Genomic DNA, 25807 nt, shown 5'->3' with positions numbered 1-25807 from the left:
AATCCAACTCATTTATCATAAAGAGAGATACATGTGTTATCTTTTAACTCAATGCATCAACAACCATGTTAAATTTACCTAGATTGTAGCTCAACTGGAAATCATAGTCTTTCATAAATCTCATTCATCGCTTTTATTTCATATTTAACTTCATTTGTTCAAACAAATATTTCAAACTCTTATGATCAATAAACTCATAAAATATAACACCATACACATAATGTGTCATAGTCTTCAGAGCACACACCACACAATAAATAATTATAAAACATGAATGAAATAATTTTTCTCATGTACCTTTAAATGACAATAAACATATGCAATTATTTTCTTTTCTTGCATTAGCGCACATCCCGAAACCTGATCAAATGTATCATATTAATTTCAAAGGATTTACTTGGATAAGGAACAATCAACATTGTTGCACTAGTTAATCTTTGCTTTTAAGTTATAGAAACTTTTGTTTCACACCTCTTTGTCCATATAAAGGTTGATCCATGTAAGTCAATTGAGTCAAAGGAACTATTATTTTGGAGAAACATTCAATTTGATGAATTGTTTCCCCAACAAATCTTCAAAATTGCCTACTTAGTTGGTGTCATCCTATGTAGAGAAATTTACATAAGAACTTTATTTTTCTCTAAGGTGAAAACTATGAAATCTTATATAGAAAAAACATTTATATATTCTTACACAACAAACATATTTATTATTTGACCACTATTACTAACCATTTTCTAAGCCAACAATATATAATATTATGCACCACCCTTTGCTTATGAAATTATTGTGTTTAACTATTATTTTTCTCTTAAAATTAAAAAATATCAAATCCTTATAACTCAAATCTATTAGAGTAGGATTGACATATAATCAATCCATACCTAAGATAATGTCCAAGTTCTTTAAAGGTTGCAAATCATATTTACTTTAAGTTTAGTTTGCCAATAAGCATAAAACACTTTAGATAAATTAAGGAAATAACTACTATTCTCAATATTGGTGTGGATACCAACATATCACATAATAACTTACTCAAAGGGAGTTGCAATATTTCAACACACAAACTAGAATCATATAATACTCTCAATGTTGAACTTAAGATTAAAACATTTACCTAGTACTAGGTTTTTTAGATTATGAAGCCTCAACTTAACTGATAGCAAATGCTTGCCTTGCTCACCACTTTTTGGTTTCTATTACACTATTCTGGAAGAAATAAATCCTTTCTTAAACCTACAATTTTTGGTCAAATGACATGACTTATAATATTTGAAGTAAATCATTAAAGAAGAAAATTGTAAACAATCTCTAATCATATGTTGGCCACCATATCTAAAGCACTTAAGGGAGGATTTCTAATGAGACTTCAATCTACTCTTTCTAGATGAATGAGATCCAAATATATGGTTTCTTTTATTAAGCTTTCTTATTGCCACTTAAGAAACCACCTATGTTAACTCTGATCACTTTGTAACCTTAGAATTTTTTTTCACTAAAGTGAGAAACTCTTTGATAGATTAGGGAATCACAACTTCCTCTATCTCTTGGCCTCATTCTCAACTTAATTTTTCTACACCATCAAGCCTTATATATAATTTGTGGAGAATTTGATTGGGTGTTTAATGATAGTAACATACAACAATGAGATAATAATATTAATGATCATAATTAAAAAAGATTTTAATAATTATTTACATTTTTATCGTGTTATATTATTCTAACAAGTTAAAATTTAATATTTATATTAATTTTAATTTTATATGTATTTTTAAAAATATATGTATTATTATTTTTCATATTTGATATGTATAATTTATAATTTAAATGAAAATAACGATGAAGGAACAATTAGGTTACATATTTATGGATAGGAGAATAAAAGAATAAATGTAATTATATTATAAAATAGTAGAAATGTGTGTATAGCTATTTTAATGGATGGGCAGTAAAAACAATAATTATGAGTTTAAAATATTATAATTTTAAAACATAATTAGAGATAAAATATTTAGGTAAAATGGATATATTTCATTATGTATTGCGATAAACAATTATCTAAAAATAATTTTTTATAATTATTTTTTCCTAAACATTTTCTTGCCAAGAATATTTGTTCAAATATATAATTAAAGATTTTTTTTTACATCTCCATAATTTTAAAAAGACCATTTTATCCTTAAAAAATATGACTTCTAAATTATCTATTCATGATTTCCATATCAGAATCTTTAGAACAAAATTTTTGGAACATAATTTCTAGAATTTGATTTTTAGAATTTATGAGATGCATCCTCCATAACAAGTTTTATGGAACAAGATTTCCATAACAATTTTTTTTACTTTTTGAAATATTTTTTTTGGAACATATGAGATGGTTTCAAAATATAAATTTTAAAATATTTTTCTTTAACAAACTTTTCATAACATATATAATATAGTTTCCAATGAACTTTCTATAATATGTCTCTCTGTCTTTGTTTTTTCTTCCTTTCAAAGAGGATAGTGATGAAGAATGGAGGTGTAAAGGAAGAAGAAAGAACAAAAAAAAAAAACTCTGCAATTATTATTAGGAAAGATGTAATTTATATTTACTATTTTTTTCTTATTTTTTGGTATTTCTTACTTCAAATAAAGTAGAGATATATATTATTTCATTAATTTTTTTTTTTACAATTAATTTTCCCTAATTCTTGCCTAGAATATTTGTTTTCCAAATATATAATTAAAACATTCTTGGGCCATTTGCATAACTGAAAGCCCAATGCCATTAACATGGGCGGCTCTAACCCTAACAGTTCAGTTAACATGTCTATAAATGTGATATCCAAAGCCCTTTCTCAGTGTGTTCGGTTGTTTAGGGTTGGCCTCACAGCGGAGTTACACACTCTCTGTTACTGCTTCATGTATTTGGTAGCTTCTGATTCTGTTCACCATAGTTATTATTTTGTGCTTAATTTTATGAATGTTGGATTGATAGAGAACGGAGATGCGAAAATACCCTGTGAGGAGGATCTCCCTTCATTGATAGGAAGTGCCGTATGACACTCTAAACGCAGCGCCGATCAAAGGACTTGTTCTTTGTGGTTCTGTGTGTGTGATTTGGAACGGGTCTCTGAGGGTTTTCTTATTATTTATTAATTATTATTGTTTAATTTTATTATTCAATTTTAATTTATTTTTCTAGTATTAGGTCCGATGCCACGTCTCTGGTAGCTTCAATTCGGCATTGACCAGTGATGCTATGATTGGACCAAAAGCAAAAGTGAATTTCGGTTGTTTCGCATCTTGATAGGAATCTGTGGATCTCATACTTATGATCTGCAGAGCCGTTTTGTGCGATTACATCTTTATTGTTTGTTTAACTTTATGTCGTTTGTTTATTGATGTTGTCATGCTTGCCACGAAGCCGATGATGATTTAGTTTAATTGGAATTACCGTCTGATATTTGATGACAAATTTGGCTGACTGAGGCTTACCCATATGCTTTTGGAATTTGGCTGAAAATTTGTTTTAAGATTAATCTTTTGGTTCATCCTCAGGATTTGATTTAATTGAAAACACATTACTTTTCACTTTTCTTATTTATTACCCATCTGTAAATACACAAGTTTGTGCTTAGATTAGCACTGAAACTCAGTCGTAAAGCAACAAACATACAAATACCCAAAATGTATATTATGGTATTCATTGTTACTGAATTGATGCTTAAAATGTCCTTATTTTTCACTTCTGTTTTCTCTTTTAGATACAAAAATTAGCGTTGAAAGTTGCATTGTAGAACTCTTATAATACATAACTTTGATATTAGTTTTTTTAGCTTGCCTTGAATTGATTTCAGTTTTTTGTTTTGGCTTTATAATCCCATGACTATTACACATGCTACTTGTTAACTTCTGTATCACTTTCAATAGTTCTGTGAATTTCCATACCAAACTGATTTGGTAAATGTTGTTTGGTCTGATTATAAAGTTTACACGTGTATGTGTATGCCAGGAGTACTTACGTAGTTGTGCTAATATTGAACATTTTAAAAATCAAATAAATGTTTTACTGTTTTGGTTGAAATTTGATACATCTGTTTTGTGGAGTGTAATATTGGAAACGGTTGGGGAATATACTTTTGTAGTTTACTGAACACAATGCCTACACCATTGCAGAAGCACATATAAGGACTGACGGAAATGTCATGGAAAGGATGTTACTTCTTTCCCCTTTCTCTTATTGTTATTAAAAGATTGGAGAATGTTCTGTTATGAAAATGCATCACTATTGTGATTTTAATAAACTAATGTACATGGTAAAACGAAAGAACATCGACATTTTCTAATGTGTCTTCCAAATACAAGAATGATAATAAAATTTGATCCTTCATTACAGCATAGGATATATTGAACTTTTGGAAGTTTAGGACTTGTTACTTGCAGATTCGAAATTGGATAATGTTTCTGAAAGTAGCATAATGAGATCTAATATCATCATGAGATCTTGAACAAGTTTCTATATCTTTTGATGGTTTCTTAAATTTTTGACTAACAATTTATTCTCCCCAGCTCTATAACAATTTTAACAAGAGGTACATCACAAATTTGTATCTCTATTGCAAAATGTTGTTGTTAGTGACACTAACCACTTTCTTGTGAGAGGTATTATGATATTTTTGGAAGATTAAAATTGAAATAACTTGTCTATAAAAGGAAAATTGGACTTTTCTTTAAAATTTTAACAGTAAATTATTGTCAAATTCAATATTTGCAATAAAAGGGGAACTATTTTAGATTTATTTATTGTGCCCTCATGAGGAAGTACCAATTTCTTGTTACATGGAAGAACATGAATTATGGCCCAATATTCTGATGAATAAAGTCTAGGGGCGGTACAGCATAACAGACATTTTTGCCGCCTAATGTGGTGATAGTAGATGTCATATTATGCAGATGACATTTTTGCGGCCTAATGTGGTGGTAGTAGATGTATTTATGATATAAATGTAGTAAAAATTATAAATGTTGTAATTTTTACTGTAAATTATGATAGTTATAAATGCTACTTAATATTTATGATAATCTTTATAACTGAAATAATCCAAATATTAAATATTTAATTTTATTTTTAATATTTATAATAATTTATTTAATTCTGTTTTATAATTTAATTTTATAATATTATTTAATTTCATATTATAATTAAATTTCAGTACACATTTTATAATATAATTAAATTATAACATAAACTAATTTCTTAATATAATTAAAATTGATAAATATAATAATCAAAAGATGACTTTTCGTTAAGGAAGAGAGTTGATAATGTCAAAATAATTCAAACGTAAAGTAAATTGTCAAAATATAATTTGTTTCATATTTGAACATATTACAATTAAAGTCATAATTCTAAATTCTAATCTTTCTTTGTGCTTCCACTTGATCCAATAATATTCTTTGTGCTTTCACTTCTAACATTCGGTGTCTAAAATAAATTAAAATGTGTTTAGAGTTAATTTCCAATTTTTTAAAAATAAATGAAAATAATATTATAACTTTTTTAGAACTGTAAACATAAATTCTTCCCAAATAAGACTTACAATGCAAACTAATGTAACTGCTAATATATCCATACACAACTATCAAAACAATGAATCAATATTACCTTTTTCAATTTTCCTTAGATAACAATAAAGACAATATAACTACGAAGAGTTTGAAACAACTCAAAAAATAGGCACATTGGTTTAAACCAATATGCACAAATGTGTTATTTGAAATTCCATAAACTTAATGCCTTTCACTTAGTCCTACTCTTAATCTAAAACTGAAAGTATATAGCCATATAAATAGTTAATCTGAAAGTGAAAGTATATAGCCATATAAATAGTTAATCTGAAACTGAAAGTATATAGTCATATAAACAATATAGTAACAGGAAGTTCACTATAAGTCATAATAATAATACTTTACCATAATCAAGTAATAGTCCATGTTTACTTAAGCACCCATCCTAATTCGTATATCTTTTTGAAAACCCTTTCTAATTAAAATTTAAAATCATATTAGCATGCTATTTCATTCAACCTCGAGTAAAAAAAAAATACTAAGCAGGTATAGATGGAAAGAGTTTCCATACCTTGCTGTAGCAACATACAGGAGGATATTTTTTAGGCTTCAAACACTGTTCGTTAAATACCCAACAAAAAAACAAAGAAATTGAAACATTTTTTAAGTTCTGGAAGAAAAAACAACCTATGACTTCGGAGGGTGGCCCTTCGTTGCGAAAACCGCCGTGTCCTCCACTGCCATGACCAAATCCACCTCTACCGCAACCGCCACCGTCACAGCCACTCTTGAAACCTCCACTGCTTTCACTCTTGAAACCTCCACCGCGCCCACGCTTCTAGTGGTCTAATTGTTTAGTGATAAGAGAATGCAACCACATAGTGTTGCCAAGACAACGTTCGAAGAGTTTAGGATTTTGGGGCATCGCTGCCGAAAATAGGTGTTTGAAGAGAGATGTATACTTCAAACACATTGTTATTACGGAGGGAACGAAATACGAGAGAGTTTTTATTTTGAAGGATAATTATGGTGGTTCTACATGTCACAATTCGAAGTGTCGTATTATACAACAAATTGTGACAATTTTTAATAATCGTCATATTATAACCGCCACCACATACACGTTTTTTTTTTGTGTGAATAGTGAATATGTGAGAAAGATATTCAAATTTATAACTGATACAATAATTACGAGAGAATTTCTATTATTTCAACGTAGATCCATCTTCAAGTGAGAAAGCATCTTAACTTTTTGTTTGTAGGAGACATGTCTAAATATGAAGAACAAAGGTTACAAAGAATTGCAGAAAATAAAGAAAAACTAGAGGTTTTGGGATTATCACATTTACCTTATTCTTTGAAAGTCCGAACTCAAAATACCAAGAGCAAGAAGGGAAAATAACAAGATGAAGAGCATGATGAAGAGTATAGATCCAAATAATTAGAAGAGTTTTAATATTCAAGTGAAGATGAAAAATACAATAATAGAATGATTTAAGAGCTGCAGGAAAAGATGGAGGAACCATATTACTACTTAATAGTTTTTCCGACCACATTCTTTTCATTATACAAGTATGAGGAATATACATTTGCTACACTTAGTTGTTGGCATTTTTCATCCCATTTCCCTTGTAATATTATATATCATTTTCCATATCTTGAATTTGACAATGTAGATTTATTTTTATTTTAGGTACTTAGTACACATCCATCTCCATTTTCAACAAGATTATATATCTATTATATATTACTATTTTCCCTGGTTGGAGGTGGTATTGACGGAGCATTATGAGCCAAAAGTGCATTTTCTTAATTTCAAAGTAAGTGGGATGAGTAAAAGCGTTAATCAAATTTGGGATTGTGTTGGATAGCGGTGGTAGATGAGTTGTGGAAACACAAAAATAAAAAGATCTTTAATAGTGATAGGATATATCATATTGGGAATTTTACTATGGTACAACTGAAAGTTTGGTCATTGGTAAACTTCAAAGCTTGTAGAGTAAGTTTTTCATATTCTAATTGGTGTTTTGAGTCTTTAATTTGTATGAAATTATTGATATGTGTTTGGTTTGTGTTTGAAACTTGTTGATGTCAATATTTTCTCTTATGTATATACTTTTTGATGGTTTCCCTAATCCTTAATCCTTTTATATTTAAACTTATGATCCTCATTAATACCTATTATTATTTCCACCTTGACTTTCATTTGTTCTTATTATTATGTTTTCTTCGCCATTAGGGTTTTCCTCCAACGTTCCATTCTCTAACACACTCTTTGTCGTTCTTATGTTTAGTTAACCTCCCTCGTTGTGCTCCTCTATGCCACTGTTAGTAATTATTTGTTGCACTTCTTAAACCCTCTCTTAATAATTGTTTGTTGCACAGATTTCATGTTGCCATCACTATTGATCACCATAGTTTAACCGGGGCCTATCTCTGCGGCAAAGCCACCGATGTAGCGTCTTTGTTTGGTTGCGATAATGCAAAATAGTTTAAGCTCCTGCACTCAAACAAATTTATTTTTTAATACCTTTGGCTATGGAGGAACACGATGAGGATTCATCATCTGTCTTCTTTCCCCATAACCCACAACAATACTTTGATGTCTCATTTAGTGGTGTTTCCACTTTTATCAATGTAGTAAAAAAGGCTTTAAAACGAACAAAAAGATTTCCCGAGGCGTGAGTAATCACTGTCCGTAAGGACTTATCCGCGGTGTATTGCGCAAGTCCCCCAGGATACAACAGGAACTTTCCGGTAATTTTCGAGGATCAGAACTAACAAGTTTCTCTTTAAAAGAGTAATACCATATAGAACCCAGAAATATTATAATATTAAAATAAAGAGGAGAGAGAAAGTGAAAAGTGGAAATTAGGAAAAGGAAGAAGATGGTGAACGAGTGGGTCTGAAGAAGATGAAGAGGTGTGTGAGAGAGATGCGATTTCTGAATGAGGGAAACCCTTGCTTATATAGGGAAAATGGTAGCAGCCCAAACGGCCACAACCCACGTTCCAGCAGTCATCTGCGGCACTACTCCAGGTCTCGGCTGCACAACCTCCCGAGAAGAACGGATTCTTCGAAGGTTCGAGTCTCACGCTTTGCCCTTGCACAGATCGTGAGTGAAGAGAGAAGAAACGTTTGCTCGAGGGTTTCCGTGAATCGTGCAACAAGAAAACTGAACCCTAGATTTTAGGTTTGTAAATCAAAACTGTTTTAGAATTCATGAATCAAAACCACTTCTCTGTTTTTGTTTTTGCAATATACACAGATAAATTCTGCCATTAATCTTGAACCTCGTACTCACTTTTTTTTTTCTCCTTCAATTGGTAGACGCATATGCAATCTCGCACACTCAACTTCCTTCCAATAGTCAATGTTTTTATCAATTGTTATTAGGGTGCCAATCGAGGCAACTACTTTCTCGAAGCATCCTGCTGCCCCATGGATATATCGTGATCTCTCCACATCTAACTCGTGTTCTTCTATTTCCTATGATAGTGTGTTTAAATAATCACGTGCATATAAGGACAATCTACCTATAAAAGATTACTCATCTTTAAATAATTTCATCAAAATCTTCACGAATATAACTAAGAACAATTTCAAACAGAAAAAAAAAACATATTTGAAAGTTGAAGACGGACTAATTATGTTTAAGATAACAAAAGATGAAGCTAGACAGTAGAGGATCACTCTTGTTGCACATGTCAAAAAGACAAATGTAAAATATAATAAAATAAACAAAAGAACTATACAAGCTCGCGGAAACATCTGGAATAGCAATGAGAGTTGTGGTTCCGTAATAGCAAGAATCAGTTAAGAAAATAAACAATATATTTTCTCACTATTCACTATCCTGCAAAAATTAAAGGGACCCACCCAACTCCCTTTAACCTTTTCTTTTAGCGGTTCACTTCCTCTTCCAGAAATGTGTATCCTACTAATTCCAATTTTCTCATACTCTATCATTCTTTTTCTTTTATTTCATCTTATTTTTTAATATGTATCCAGCAAGCTTTTTTCCATTCTATCTAGATAAGGAAGTAAGAACAAAACAAATTCGACATTTTCCACCCTGTTTTTCTTTTATCAAACTACACCATTAGAACTAGATAACTATTTTTGTAAAGATTAATGAAAGCATTGTAGCACTATATAACTATGCAGCATTGAAAAAACACATAACATATAAAGTGGCTTCACTATATAAACCCACCAACCCACGACACTCTAACCATGGCTCCAAGCTTAAGCAAAACAGTGCAACTAGGTTCGTTGGGTCTGCTCCACGACAATTCACCCATGTCCATAACCTTAAACGGATCCAACTTTCTCGCTAACGGCCACCCTTTTCTGACGGAAGTCCCACCCAACATTATGGCCACCCCTTCACCCTCGCTGTATTCCAAACCGACCGACACGGTGGTGGGTTGCTTCGTGGGGCTGCACGTGGACGAGCCCAGGAGCCGCCACGTGGTGCCTCTGGGGAAGCTGAGGGACATAAGGTTCATGAGCATATTCCGGTTCAAGGTGTGGTGGAGCACGCAGTGGGTGGGAAGCAACGGGCACGAGGTGGAACACGAAACCCAAATGATCCTTCTCGACAAGAATGACTCGCTGGGTCGCCCCTACGTGTTGTTGCTTCCCATCCTCCAAGGCTCCTTCCGAGCCTCCCTCCAACCTGGGTTAGATGACTACGTGGACGTTTGCGTGGAGAGCGGGTCCACACGTGTCACTGCCTCCAGCTTCGAGAGCTGCTTGTACGTCCACGTAGGCGATGATCCGTTTCGGTTAGTCAGAGAAGCAGCGAAGGTGGTTAGAATGCATTTGGGGAGTTTCAAGCTTCTGGAGGAGAAAACCGCGCCAGGTATATTAAATTTGATCGTGATGATAATTTAAAAAAAAAAGATTAAGTTAGTCATTGAATAATTTGATTATATTTTGCAGCGATTATAGAGAAGTTTGGTTGGTGTACGTGGGACGCGTTTTACCTGAAGGTGCATCCATCAGGGGTGTGGGAAGGGGTGAAGGGCCTTGTGGAGGGAGGGTGCCCTCCGGGGATGGTCCTAATAGACGATGGGTGGCAATCAATTTGTCACGATGAGGATCCCGTAACGGACCAAGAGGGTGTGAACCGAACCTCCGCAGGGGAGCAAATGCCGTGCAGGCTCGTGAAGTTCGAGGAGAATTACAAGTTCAGGGATTATCGCAGTGTGGAGGGGTGTGAGAAGGGTTTGGGCGCGTTCGTGAGGGATTTGAAGGAGGGGTTTAGGAGCGTGGAGCAGGTGTATGTTTGGCACGCGCTTTGTGGGTACTGGGGTGGTGTCAGACCTGAGGTTCCGGGCATGCCCGAGGCTAAGCTTGTTACTCCGAAGCTCTCGCAGGGGTTAAAAATGACAATGGAAGATTTAGCGGTGGATAAGATCGTGAATAACGGTGTGGGACTTGTGCCACCACACCTCGCTCACCGTTTGTACGAGGGGCTCCACTCGCGTTTGGAATCGGCGGGAATTGACGGCGTCAAAGTTGACGTTATACATGTAAGAAATATTGCCTCTAGAAATTATAATATACAACCAAAACTAATTATATAATAAAAACGTATGCATATTAAATCATTTTAAACATAAAAGTATTTTTGAAATACAATACTAAATAGGGTTGAATTAGTTAACTTCAGAGTTTTTTTTTTGTTTACATTGGAATGAAAGAAAATATTTTTAAAAATCCAAATAGACTAGTTCAGGTTTTGATTTAGCAGCAGCACTGAGTTGAATATTTTGTTATTGTATTTACGTTTAGTTTAATAGGAGCAACGATGTACATATACACACACTACTATTGTCGTAATTGCAGGGTTGAAACATGAAAGCCAAATTGTCTCAACTAGAAATGGTTTGTCATGAGATTGAGAAGGTTTCTCTTTCCATTGGCACTATTTCTTTCCTACTACATCTGGTAAGTATACGAGGACCTTGCCAAAATTAGTATCACAACTCATAAATTTTGGATACTTTCATTGGTGTATATTTATATTTTTGTACTACCAGCATGATATATTATACTCGGAACGGTTTAAAATCTTTTACGTTATGAAAATTTGGAAATAATTATGGTAAAACAAAATACACTTATTGTATGATCTATAATGAAATTATAGTATATAAAATCATTTAACATTTTCCATGCATAGACTATATTTTTTTCGAAATGAATAATTTAAAAGAAGGCGACTCACTCTTTTTCTTTTGTTAGGTTTGAGAATAAGTATTAAGCACAAAAATGTAGTTTTATGAAAGTAAAAGACTAAACAAAACATAGATATTTGTTTAGATGGTTTTGAAGTATAATATTTGGTGATTTGCACCTTGTAGTTGCTGGAAATGCTCTCTGAGGAATTCGGTGGGCGTGTTGAGTTAGCCAAAGATTATTACAAAGCACTCACTGCATCGGTGAAGAAGCATTTCAAAGGCAATGGAGTCATTGCAAGCATGGAGCATTGTAACGACTTCTTTCTCCTTGGCACTGAAACCATAGCCCTTGGTCGCGTAGGTAATACCACTTCAAATTCATCACATATTAGAAGATTATGTCTATATTTAGTTTTGCATCGGATCGATTCAAACGTGAATTCATGATTTGCTTCCAAGTTGAAACTCCACTTTTATATACAAATTGTGGATATCAGAGCTTAGACCTTGAACTAAACACGCACTATTTCTGAAACTTCTGAAATTGCTTTCATTTTTATATCCAAAAATTCTGAAACTTGATGAATAAACCTAAATTTTTCTACCCGTAACAACTGATTCATATAGGAGATGACTTTTGGTGCACTGATCCCTCTGGGGATCCAAATGGAACGTACTGGCTCCAAGGGTGTCACATGGTGCATTGTGCCTACAACAGCTTGTGGATGGGAAATTTTATTCACCCGGATTGGGACATGTTTCAATCTACTCACCCATGTGCTGAGTTCCATGCTGCTTCTAGAGCCATCTCTGGTGGACCCATTTACGTTAGTGATTGTGTTGGAAATCACAACTTCAAGTTGCTCAAGAGCCTCTCTTTACCTGATGGCTCCATCTTGCGTTGCCAACACTATGCACTCCCCACTCGAGACTCTTTGTTTGAAGACCCTTTACACGATGGGAAAACAATGCTCAAAATTTGGAATCTCAACAAAGTAAGCCACCCTTCTGAGTTTTATTGAATATATTTGACGTAAAAGTTTGTGGAGATCATGACACCCAGTTGAGTTTTATTAACTAATCATGATCGTAAACCATGTTATAATCCTTTTAAACTTGAAGAGACATATTATTTTTCAATCATATATCATGACATGATTGTTTGAATAAGTTGTTTTGATCACACCACAATGGCTTTGGATTTGTTATTTAACTTTTTACATCTTCGTTTTGTCACAGCATACAGGTGTTTTGGGTTTATTTAATTCCCAAGGAGGAGGGTGGTGTCCTGTGACTCGGCGAAACAAGAGTGCCTCTGAATTCTCACACGCTGTGACATGCTTGGCGAGTCCTCAAGATATTGAATGGAGCAATGGAAAAAATCCAATGTGCATAAAAGGGGTGGATGTGTTTGCTGTGTATTTGTTCAAGGACAAGAAAGTGAAGCTGATGAAGTGGTCTGAGAAATTGGAAGTTTCACTGGAGCCATTTAGCTTTGAGCTGTTGACAGTGTCTCCAGTGACACTGTTATCAAAGGGGTTAATTCAATTTGCTCCAATTGGATTAGTGAACATGCTTAACTCTGGTGGTGCCATTCAGTCCCTGGAGTTTGATGATGACACAGATGTGGTCAAAATTGGGGTGAAGGGTTATGGGGAGATGAGGGTGTTCTCATCAGAGAAGCCAATTAGTTGCAAACTTGATGGGGTATCTGTGAAATTTGATTATGAGGATAGAATGGTGAGAGTCCTAGTTTCTTGGCCTACTTCTTCAAAATTCTCAATGCTTGAGTTTTTATTTTGATCCCTATTACTTCTTCAAAAAGGGGATTTTGGAATGCTATGATGTTAAACTCTGTTTTTAAGCAATAACATCTTTATCTATTTCTTTCTTTATCAAGTTTTTTTTGTAAGGAAATATGTTCTAACTTGTGGATAAGTTGTGTAGAGATTCAAAATTCATTTTCAATTAATTACAAGAAATTATCTTCTTTTACTTAACTTTCTTTAGATAGTAAAAACTATCCACCTATGAGTTATTTATAAACTATTAATCTTCGTTTTCGATTTTAAACACTAAGGTGTTTTTTAGATCCCAAACTTCTTCACTGAGAATTATTTTTTATTATTATAAAAATACAATTTAACATTTAATTTGAATTTAAAATAGACGCAAATTTTAAATCTTGATATATTAAATAAAATTGAAGGTTTTTCTAGATAAATTAAAATTTATAATTATTAAAATTTTAGTATTTTTTTACCTTTTTAATATTCAATTTTGGCATTTTTTATATATTAATAATACAAATATTTTATTTTATTTTCCTAACGTCTTTCTCATTTTTCAAATGAATGATGAAAACGAAAAGCTACTTTTATTTGTGTCTTAGGAGTGACAGAGAACTTACTATAAGTAACTTACTAAAATATAATTTCATTTGTAAGGTATCTTAAAGGTACTTTGATTTATATACAAATTACTTTATTTAATTCGTAACTGAGATTTTTTTTTATTTCTTCTATTTTAATTTTTAATTTTTTTAATTATTATTATTTATTATAAAGTTATAAATGCAAGTAATTATTACATTGTTTTTATTATTTTTTGAATTATTTTTAATTTAAACTCTGTATAGATCAAATTAAAAGAATTTAATATTATAAATTGAACTAATTAATGTTTTATTTAATAATGTTAAGTGAAAATTATACATAATAAAAAAATTACAAAATGGTAAATTCATTATAATAGTGTTTTAACTTAAAAATAAAAAAATTATAAAATAAATAAAAATTAAATTCGACTAATGCACTTTAATTAATTACTTTAAACAAAATGATTTATCCAAATAAAAAAAAAACTATATACAATTATAAAATATAAATAAAAGTATTAAAAATTCACTTATTTAATAATTAAATAACAATACAATATTTTTGTTTAGAAAATATAAACTCATTTATGTAATAAAAATTATATAATTATATATTTATTAATTAGTTTATCAGATAGTATTATTTAATATTTTTAATTTAATAAAATATTTACTCATTTTCAAGTTGTATGAGAGTCGTGATTCATGACAAACTATGCTTTGTGTTGTAGTGTTATATTAACATTAAATTTGAGATGATTTGAAAAAAAAAAGGAAAAATGTAAGATTGTTTGAATTAAAGTAAATAAAGTGAAAAATTTGGTAAGTGATATGTGATGAGTGATTGAAATTGTACTTTTATTAATGTTACAAATTTATCTTTATATTTAAAAATTATTAAAAATTTAATTTAATTTATTTATTTGTAAATTATAATTTTTTTAATTAAATCATTATTTCCGATAATTGAAACTAACACCACCTACAATCACGCGGATTATCACATATCACATCGAACACCACTTCAACACTCTTCACTTCACCACCAAACTCACATCATTCACATTCACATATACGAACAACCTCAAGTATTTATGGGTGTAATAAACCTGCATGCAAACATGAACTTGTAGTTGTGTTCACCATTAGCTTGAAATTAACCTCAAACAGTCCAACTTGTATGGACAAACCGATCCATTATTTATACATTAATATAAATATTTTAAGAAATTAATATATATATATATATATATATATATTATTTTCGAATAACAATTTCTATATGAGTTGTATACTAAACTTTAGTAGGCTACCGGTCTATATTCCAATTGTGCTTTCAAAAAAGTTTTTTTAAATTGAAAAGATAGATTGAGTATTCCATCTATATAATATATAAAAAATAAAATATGTACTGAGTTTCGTTCAAGCAAGATTGGGGGACAAAAGGTGTTAAAAAAATCGTGGCTAGATTGCTTAACAATTTTTCTGGCCCAAAATTCAACAAGACATTAGTAGATTTGTGGCTCAATGGGTTCATCATACCATTTCTAAACAGATGGTCAAATGTATTTGAGATGTTCTGTTTTTGCAAAACAAAAAACGTGACAACATATGTTTGGAGTATTAACTAGCCAAATACAATTTGTGTGTTTTTTTTTTCTTCTCTTAGGGCAGATTTGAGCTATTATTTTATTTTGTTGCTGATTTTGGTAATAGAATTAGGAAAAACTGGTGCAGAATTTACACTTGTGTACACCAGTTTGGGATCAATTAGGTGTAGGTTTTTTTTGGCATCTAAAGTTTCAGATCTTTTGGGTTTTTGATTTTGATCTAAAGGGTCTGTAATCTTTTGTTTGTGTTTATGGGTTGGGTTACTCCTGAAGTAACCCTCTAATTTAATTTATTCATTGCTGAAAAAAAAAATGTTACATTCCCTCTGCTCTAAACCCTAATGCTTTGTTTGGAGTGAGGAGTGGAAGGAAAGTTGAGGGTGTGAAAAAATGGAAGTGTGAAGATTTGAGAAGAAAGTGTGAAGAAAGTTGAGGGTGTTTGGATTGAGATATGTTAAAGTGGATATGTGAAGAAAATTTATTGAAATATGTGAGTGATTTGATGGTTGTAAGGATATTTTGAATTATTTTTAATTGTGTAAATTGTAAGATTACAAATTTTCCCTTATGTAAAAAAAATAAAAAATAAATGATAATTACTTTTATACACATTTTATTTAATTAAAATAATTTAAATTTTTAACTATAAATAAAAGAATAAAATAATATAGAATTGAAATAAATAAATAAAATATAAAATTTAAATATAATTAAATTATTTTTCAATTATTAATTTATTTTAATTTTTTAGTTAAATTAATGTATTTAGATAATTTTAATATTATCATTATTATCTATGTTATAAAATAATATTATATTATAAAATTATATACATAATGCCTTTAATTTTTTTTTAACTAACATAATCAATTACCTTTTAAATCCTTTTAAATTGGCAAAGGCAAAAATGCATTTCAACATTTGTTTAAATGTATTTTCTTTTTCTCTTCTTGCTTTCTTCGACAAGGGAGGTCTACAATGTAGCATCGCACTTCGTCCCGCAATTCCGTCTTTAACAACAGTACATATGCAAATCCAAACATAACATAACGACCTCTTGCAAATATTGAAGCAAAATTTACATAATGCACATAATTATACAAAGAATCAAGCGAATTAAGAAACGTAAAGATGTTCAATTCCAAGTTGGAGATATGGTTTTAGTGAAGTTGCAACCTTACCTCCCTGGGTTGAAAGAAATTTATAAATTGGAATTGAGGTATTTTGGTCATTTTCTTGTGTTGAAAAAATATTGGCCAAGTCACTTATAAATTACAATTACCCGAGACAACAAAATTACATCATGTTTTCCATGTATCTCTCCTCAAGGGGTATCATGGAGTTCCACATGAACAATACTTGTCTTTCCCTCTTGATGAAGATTTCATCTACACGCACTGTTAGGCAATGGGCTATGTGTTCCACAATTGTTAGTTCAATGAGTTTTTGGATGAGGATGCCATGTGGGAAGATGAGACACACTTCAAATAATCTTATCCTTTTTTCAACCTTGAGGACAAGGTTGAGGTAATTGGGGGAGGGTATCGAAACATGAGTTGAAAATAAGGAAGAACCTAATGTAACAATTATATGACATTTTTTTTTTTCAACCTTAAGGACAAGGTTGAGGTAAGTGGGGAAGGGTATTAAAACATGAGTTAAAAATAAAGAATAACATAATATAACAATTATGACACATTTTTTCAATCTTGAGAACAAGATTGAGGTTAGTGGGAGAGGATATTAAAATATGAATTGAAAATAGAGAAGAACTTAATGTAAAAATTATGATAATTAGACATAAAAATAAAATAATGTATTTTTTTAAAAAATTATAATAATCCCTTGATAAGATAACTGATATGATTGATACACAAAATTTCTTCTCAGATATTCTAAATTCTATGTTTTATATTCTTATGTACCATTATACTTTCATAATACATAATTCACTCAATAAATAGTTGACTCACTTCTTCTTTTCCTTTTGTTATTCTGCTTTTTTTTTAAAAAAAATTCTTCCCTTAGCTGTTTCAGGCTCTCAACCACGTTATTCACATGACTTTACTTTTCTCCATTTCTCACTTTCTCATGTCTATCTCAATATTTATTTTTATGGTACTAATATCTTTAATCTCAAATTGAGAATTTAAATTAAAATTAAACAGACCACCTTTTGCGTCATATATAAACAGATTTTGATTGTAACCAAAATCTCGAGAGAAGCGCAGAAGCGATTCTACGTACGTGTTGCCACGACGTTTGAGGCAAGTTCGCTTTGCAAACTTGATTTGGTATCGAAACCAAAGGTCCACTTTTCCAAACACTTTATATGAGTGGCACCTGTGCAACCAGAAAGCAGTTCAACCAGCTACTTTCTTCTTCTTCCACACACACCCTTTTCTTCTCTCTTTTCTTACGCCATGCCTAAGCTTACTTCCTTCTCTTCTCGACACTTCTTGGTCTTATCCCTCGCCTTGAACGTTAGTCTTATACTCAGATTAGTGGTCTACGAAGGAGAAGAACCCCACAACAATTCTTGTTTCGGTTCACAAAGAGCCTCATCGCTTGCACGAACCAATTCCAACATGCTTATATCATCATCATCATCCAATTCAACTTGCACAGCAGGAGGTGGGAATAGAGTGATCAACTTGGACCAGTAAGCAAAGACTTTACATAATATATGATTAACTAGTTTTGCTCATACATGATGTGTTGGTTATGGTTTATAACTTGCAAATATGTTAGTGGTGTTAGAGTGAGTAAGCAACCTTTGATGTTCCAAGATACTTGGTACATGTTTTTAGACATTTTTTACGTTGTCGTACTTAAGGGCTAAGAAACTTTTGGTGAGAAAGGAAGTTTTTTTGATAAGTAAAAAGTAATGGGTCGTGTTAGTCTAAGGGAGTGGCAGATCGAAGAGAACCAGTAACCAAAAAGTAATGAGTTGTGTTTTGGATGGAAGATAGTTTGGCGCCAAATGGTTGAAAATCTTCGATTCTACTGTCATTTTATCTCTGCTACCACTTTTGTTTGTTGCTTTGTTAGTTGTGCCAATCGTGGCTCTGTTTCTGGTAGCTATGACTGAGTCTTGCGTCTTTGGTACTGTTCTTTGCGTTCTGCTACCGCTATTGTTGCCCGAGAAGACAGGGACAACTCATCTTCTCTAACGTGACTTGCTCATACCAAAAATGTCAGGAATATAGCAGCAGACACAGTACACAACTTTGTTTCATTATATTTTTTGTTTCTTTTGCATTCCTAGTAGAAAATCAGAGATTATTTATATAATTTAGATGAGTAGTGTAAATAAGTTAATGGAATTAACCGAGAAACCTCTTTGATCACATCTAAAAAAGGAACGGAATTATTTGGGAACTATTTGGATTCAAAGTTTTTTATAAGTGTTTGAATAAACATGTTAAACTTAAATGTTCAACTGTTTTTTTTTTTTTTTTTTAAGTTTAAGCTTTTAAGATTCCGTACAATTCGTCTGGTTTGTTTATATCCCTATTTTCGATCATCGTGTGAGTGAGAGGTGAGACAATCTGTTAAGTTCTCAGATAGTTAAATTCTATTAACTTTCTTAGTAAACTAAAAGTTGTTGAAGTTGTTTGGAACCACGTCGAACTCGGTCTTATTATGGTTTTTTACTATGTTCGGAGATAGCTGAAGATTACCACGGATTTCAAATGTGATCTACCACGTTTCCAAATATAACACCGATTATATTTTTTTCTCAGATTATGCAATAACGTCGAATTATGAGTTTATAGTTCCTTAATTTCTAAGTTAGATTAAGACGTCGCTGATACTTGAGTGTATGTTTTTTGAAATATATATTTTACTGCTGCAATTTGGATCCTGTCATTTTCCCAAGTGTGTTTCATAATGTAACAAAAAAAATCATTTTTATCATGCACTCCCTTGAAGGGTGGTGATTTAGTTAGAAAAAGTAGAGTCCCATTTTTGTGGTAGAAGTGGTAGCCAATTAGGAGAGTCTAACTTCAACACCATTGTCGGGATCCTCGTTGACATTGTCTAACCCAATATCATTATATACATTAACCTTCTCTTTGATTTCTTATTTTTTATATTCAAAAGTGGTTCCTCTCTTTTAACAAGTTATTCGTTTCCTAATAGACACTCACTATTGCTATAATAGTGTATTTGATTAGGGAAAAAGAAAAGTGATGATAATTGCAAAACTAAAGTCAATTTTAAAGGACCCCATTTCATCTCAACTATTCAACCTGTAAGAACCCTTGTTTTAGAGTGTGTTTAACTTCTAGAAGCACAATTTTTAAATCAAGAAACATTTGATATCCAACTAACTTTCTTCCTACCATTTTAAGGTACTGTTCTTGATCACATGGTCTTGCTCACACACCAGAGTTGCATTCACTGTTTTTTTATAAACTCAAAAATTTTACTGCATGTCACAGAGAAATGGATCAAAATTACCAACACGCGAAAGTCTCAAGCTAAATGATGATTTTTTTTCTTTAAAACACACTTCTAGAAATGTTTATCTTTAGTTTGCTTTGAATATTAATGTAATAAAATTTAAAAAATCAAGCTTAGCGTTTGTTTTTAAATGGTATAATATAATAGTGTTCGTTGGTAGTTGGAAGAATTGGAAAGAAGTTGGTGGGGTCACATGGCCTATGCGCACACTGCATAAAGACACTCTTTCGGCCGTGGCCATAACATAACACTATGTGGAGGCGCTTATTTTCTTTGGCTCGCTGAATGAGTGAGAAGACATTTTTAAAACTTTTTTTCTGCTTCAATCGTGATTCGCTCAATTGCAGAAACAAGCTTTGGGTTGAACCCTTTGGAATCTGCATCTACACATGTCAACTGCATTGTGGGTCCTCCAAAATTAGAAATCCAACTCGAACATATTTTGTCCCCTTCGCTCTTCACTTCTGCATGCTTCCCATTCATTGATGTAATCCTAAATGCATACATCTACCCTTATATTTCAACCCACCAAATCATTGCTTTGCTAATGCTGTTTTATGATTACTTTCCCATAACCTTTACACGTGCACATTCATCCCTTAGTTAATTCAATACCCTTTCCTCAACTTGTTCATGGCTCCTTCTTTACCTAATTTGTGGACATCTTCATGTACAAACAAAATCATTACTATGCCTTAATTTACTCAAAAGAAATTGGATACAGAGTGATGGGATTTGTGTCTACATGTGAGAGGGGTTAAATGTATCTGTCTAGGTTCATTATATCTTTCAAGTTTTATACGTTTTTTCTTTGCTCTCAGTGTGCTTTTAATCTTCTCATTATGCTCATTTTCGTAAATTTCATCTTCCATTATTTTCACCACTTTGATTCTCCTGTTGTTTCATTTCTGTGATTTTAATTCATCAACAGTGTAACATAGAGTTACATCAACATCAATATATCTCTTAAATATTTTATATCAGATTAACAGATAAATTGAAATTATGCAGTTAAACAGTGTACATCAAGTTTGTGAAAAAAACACATAGGAGAACCAAATCTATGAGAAGGTATTCAAGTAAAAAATCTTTGAATTGATCTATATTTTCAATATTGTATTACTTAAAATATATAATTAATTTTTCGGCCTCAAGAGGAAGTTGGTATGGCAGTGTTGAATAGAAATAGACAAGAAGAATGTATATAAAATAGATAAAAAAAAATATAAACTTAATAGCTTAAGGTTTTGGATTGAATTTTCACAGTTTCCCTAAAAAAAATCTCAGCATAATTTAAAATATTTGCTCATGGGTGGACATGATGATAATGCAAATTTTATACTTCATGACATTATAGAAGACATGGAATTTTTTATTCTGAAATGTTTGTTCATTGTGGGGCATGATGATAGTGCATGATGTGGGTAGTTTCATGTGAGCTGTGTTACATTAAAATAAAGATTGAAATTATATGAAATTGAGATTTTTTGCAGTGGAGACCCGAGAGTGTATGAGAGATTTTGGAGACAAACGGGTGAGAAGAGCACGATCATAATCCCGGGGTGGCAGTCAATGAGTTATTTTTCTGATGTGACCAACATTTGCTGGTTTTTGGAGGCAGAGTTTGCGAGGGAAGTGGTGAGGCTGCACACAGTAGTGGGAAATGCTGTCACAGAAGGGCGACACATTGTGGTTGGGACAGGTTCTTCTCAGCTCTTTCTGGCTGCTCTCTATGCTCTCTCCCCTACTGATGCACCCGAACCAATCAGTGTTGTCTGTGCCTCACCCTACTACTCAGTGAGTAAACATTTTCATATACTATATTTTATATTTCAGTGTAACTATCAATGATGTTTCAGTTTAGTTTATAATTAAATCACAATATAAAATTATGTTTTGTCTAGAATTAATAAACTAGAAGATTTCTAAGATATTGTAGCAGAATTTAAAAGTATTCTTTGGTAAAAGTGGATGATTAAAGAATAGCAAAGTCATTCTTGAATTTGTTTCTGATACAGCTTTCGTAATGTAAAGCAATGCTCTTGTACTAATTACCCCATATAGTTTATATAATTGTGTTATAAACAGTGTTTGACCACTTTGAGTTTTGCATGCTCCAAGGAACTTAAAACAGTGTACTAAGTCCAGAAGACTTTTGTTGGTTGTTGATGATGAACCACAGGCATTTATTATAACAGTTGGAAATCGATAACATTTAGCAATTGAGTTAATTACGTCCGGTTTGATTCCCCTTTCTCTTTCTGAGATTCTTCTTAAAGAAACACTTATTAATTCTACCATTCAATGTGTTCCTACCATTTCTTATGTATCTGTACTCTGCAATTAATTTTCTACCTCCTGATCCCATATATTTTTAATTTGGGTCTTACTGGTACAATCTGAAGTTATTTAAATAATTTTCTCGTTTTTTGAAAATCATGTCAAAGTATATTCTTATTAAAGGGAAAAAAAAACTTCTGTTCTAATGACAGTGATAATAACATTTTATTTTTTCCTTTTTAATCCTTCCATGTGTATGGATATCTTCTCTTTTTCCTACACTCATAATTCTGCACAGCTGCAACTGATCACATGACACTTGATACTTTTGTCCAACTGTGGCATGTGCGGAACTGTCAGAAAAGTAGCTTTGGTTTGAAAATCTGAACAGGAAGGTAATTCATTCAATTGGTGGACAAAAAAAAGGTGTCATATGGCTTCATTACTAATTATGGTATTATTGATCACCCTTAATCACACTTGATCCTGCGTGGAAACAAGTTACACGCAAGAATGAGAGTATAATATAGAAAGATTTAGACAAGGGGCACACATTTTAGTTACATCACATGGTTCAGACTTTCTAATTAGGTCTTACAGGAGGTTCATTATCTTGAGGTTTGCATGGAAGATTTTGCAGTGACATGTTATTTAGTTTGACTAATTGATGGTTTGGCATGGAATTGACTAGTGAACTAACTAACTAACTACTTGCAGTCGTATCCATCAATGACGAATCACCTGAAATCAGGACTCTACCAATGGGGTGGTGATGCAGAAAGTTTTGAGAAAGAGGGTCCCTACATTGAGCTGGTTACTTCTCCCAATAATCCTGATGGACATGCAAGAATATCTAAGGTCAATAGAAGTCAGGGATTTTTGGTCCATGACCTTGCCTATTACTGGCCACAGTACACTCCAATATCAGGACCTGCAGATCATGATCTTACCCTTTTCACTGTTTCAAAAAGCACTGGCCATGCTGGAATGCGCATAGGGTAAGTTTTCCCTTGTCATAAAGACTACCTTTATGTACACTCCTCAATTATTTTCCCTTTCACAAGATTTGTATAACCTTTCTTGAATTACAGCTCTACCAGAGTTGGATTTCACAATCATCACTCTTTTAAGACTTATTTAGAAATATTTCTTTAATACAATTTTATCAGTTGTCACTTCATTTTCTTTAAGTCCCAACAAACTTAACAACATAAAAGGGGATTTAATCTCTTTTGGTTGCCTAAAAATGTTTAGAGAAAGGAAAGATCTGAGATCCACTAGGTCGTGGTATTTTGTGAGTATAATTTTTAAACTACTTCGTTTTAAGTCTTTGATCAGGGTGTCATACTGACATTGTTACAAAATACCATTCTTCTCTGAGTCTGAGAAGGAATGAGACGTTATAACTATTAGCTTTACATTTTCCTGGAATGTGAAACCAAATATGTTATTATTAGTCTATAGAAGTATGGCTAGTTGGACAGGAACCCCTTTGGTTTTCTGACAAGTGTTTGATCTATCCAAACATAAAGTAAAGAAAGATCAATGAAATTCCTAGAAGATTCCACATAATTTGTATTTTGTGTAGGTGGGCTCTTGTGAAAGACAAAGAGGTAGCAAAGAAAATGACAAAATTCATAGAGCTGAACACAATTGGAGTGTCTAAGGATTCTCAACTCAGGGCTGCTAAGGTTTTAAGGGCAGTTTCTGACAGCTGGGAACAAGGAAACTCCCAAGAGGGGGAGTCCTTCTTCAAGTTCAGCCACAAACTCATGGCCAATAGGTGGAAGCAACTGAGACTAGTGGTGGAGCATAGCGAGTTGTTCAGTTTGCCCAAATTTTCTCCAGCATTCTGCACTTTTTTCAAAGAGGTTTTGGAGCCTCAACCAGGTACTTGCTCAATTGATCAAATTTGAAACTAATAAACTTCAATTTACATAAACTCTTATATTGTTTTTGTTGTGTGCATATTTGATTTGACAGCTTTTGTGTGGTTAAAGTGTGAGGGAAACGTGGAAGACTGCGAAAGCTTCCTTCGAGCACACAACATCTTAACTAGAAGTGGAAAACATTTTGGGGTTAGCCCAAAATACGTAAGAATTAGCATGTTGGATACTGATGAAAATTTTAGCCACTTTCTAGATAGACTTTCTGCCATTAAATCGTGATTGGGGAAATTTGCTTCGGGGTAATGTTTGTATAATAATAATTAGAAGTGTTAGTTTTCTGTATGATGGAAAGTGAAACACAAATGCAATTTTGCTCCTTCATTTCTATCTTTCTCTTTTTTCGCATGTCTCATCATTGTTGTTTTTCTGTTTAATAATAATCGTTGATAAAATAAATAAAGTTCAAAAAAAGTTATTTTCTAACTCAGATATCTTTAGTAAAACTAGTTGCACATGACAAACACAATATATGAGACTGTAATAACTTTAGGGCCTTGAAATATATGGATTTGAAGTTTGTACTGAAGTAAAATTAATAGGCATGGGAAAGTAGGTTTGGTCCGTCACTCTTATTTAACTAGTCAATTAACGGGTCAAAGATAATAAGAAATGAGGTGACCTCTCATTACCGTCTGTGTTTGGATTGACGAGGAAATTTGAGAGAATAAATTTAAAATGATTTGAGAGAAAAGTGAAGTTGTTTAAATTGGAGTATGTTAGAGTAAATTTGTGAGAAAAATTTATTGAAGTTTGTAATTGATGTGATATTGTGAAAGATTTTTAAATTTGTTTAAAATGTATAAAATATAAGTTTACAAATTTGATAAATAATAAATTTTAAAAAAATTATAAAAGAATTTAGAAATATATATTAGAATTAAAATAAAAAATTTAATTTAATTTAATAAAAATACATATTAATAATTAAAATTAATAATTTATTTATTATTTATTTTATTATTTATACCTATATATAAAGGGGATTCCCCTCTTAACTGCTCTTAATTTTTTTTCCTATTTTATCCTTATATTAATATTTAATTTTATTATTGTATTATGGTCATTGTGTCATTTCTTATTCCCCTCTTAACTGCTCTTAATTTATTTTTCAGATTAATTAGTTACTTTTCTGTTTTAAAGATCTTCTTCTCTGTTAAATAAAAAAATTAATTACTCTTTAACTTCTCATTTTAATGTTATTAAGAGAAATTGTTTTTGAAAAATAAAAAAAAATATTAAAGAAATAAAAAATGCGGATACTATGTTACTTTTCTGATTTAAACTGATATTTTTTTATTAAAATTGATTTAAGAAACAAATTTTATGATTCTCCATTACACATAACCCACATATCTTACTTTCCACTTTCTCTCTCTT

General features: G+C 31.8%; 2 protein-coding genes, 1 long non-coding RNA gene and 3 other non-coding genes across 8 annotated transcripts; all 6 read left to right on the top strand.

The window, feature by feature from the left end:
- The first annotated feature begins 2845 nt into the window (after positions 1-2845).
- On the top strand, positions 2846-4378 carry LOC137822007 (uncharacterized). Its single transcript, XR_011082904.2, has 2 exons — positions 2846-2913; positions 4162-4378. It is a non-coding gene; the product is annotated as an uncharacterized LOC137822007 (long non-coding RNA).
- Positions 2999-3124, top strand: LOC137823242 (small nucleolar RNA Z112). Its single transcript, XR_011083095.1, has one exon. It is a non-coding gene; the product is annotated as a small nucleolar RNA Z112 (small nucleolar RNA).
- Positions 3193-3350, top strand: LOC137823257 (small nucleolar RNA snoR2/U65). The gene has a single exon (XR_011083109.1). It is a non-coding gene; the product is annotated as a small nucleolar RNA snoR2/U65 (small nucleolar RNA).
- Positions 3407-3481, top strand: LOC137823247 (small nucleolar RNA snoR77Y). Its single transcript, XR_011083100.1, has one exon. It is a non-coding gene; the product is annotated as a small nucleolar RNA snoR77Y (small nucleolar RNA).
- A 5310-nt stretch (positions 4379-9688) lies between the features above and the next one.
- LOC137821033 (galactinol--sucrose galactosyltransferase) lies at positions 9689-13639 on the top strand. Of its 3 annotated transcripts, XM_068625444.2 has the most exons (5): positions 9696-10420; positions 10501-11093; positions 11928-12105; positions 12372-12739; positions 12984-13639. In XM_068625444.2, exons 1-5 carry the CDS (start codon positions 9790-9792, stop codon positions 13545-13547), a joined length of 2334 nt encoding a protein of 777 aa, XP_068481545.1. In that variant the 5' UTR covers positions 9696-9789; the 3' UTR covers positions 13548-13639. The 3 variants fall into 3 exon arrangements, with proteins under 3 accessions (XP_090151962.1, XP_068481545.1, XP_090151963.1); XM_090295837.1 differs by lacking the exons at positions 9696-10420; positions 10501-11093 and adding an exon at positions 11411-11511; XM_090295836.1 differs by lacking the exons at positions 11928-12105; positions 12372-12739; positions 12984-13639 and adding an exon at positions 11410-11511 and having other exon boundaries at positions 9689-10420.
- A 4308-nt stretch (positions 13640-17947) lies between these two features.
- LOC137821031 (tryptophan aminotransferase-related protein 2) lies at positions 17948-24757 on the top strand. Its single transcript, XM_068625443.1, has 5 exons — positions 17948-18393; positions 21695-21998; positions 23199-23479; positions 24070-24371; positions 24465-24757. The coding sequence occupies exons 1-5, from the start codon at positions 18155-18157 to the stop codon at positions 24647-24649; spliced, it is 1311 nt and encodes a 436-aa protein (XP_068481544.1). The 5' UTR covers positions 17948-18154; the 3' UTR covers positions 24650-24757.
- The last annotated feature ends 1050 nt before the right edge of the window (positions 24758-25807 follow it).

This window comes from Phaseolus vulgaris, chromosome 9 (genome assembly GCF_051622355.1).
Source record: "Phaseolus vulgaris cultivar YP4 chromosome 9, ASM5162235v1, whole genome shotgun sequence".
In the NCBI taxonomy this organism is placed as follows: Eukaryota; Viridiplantae; Streptophyta; class Magnoliopsida; order Fabales; family Fabaceae; genus Phaseolus; species Phaseolus vulgaris.
Note: the sequence above shows the minus strand (reverse complement) of the source record. Positions and strands in the feature narration are given on the sequence as shown.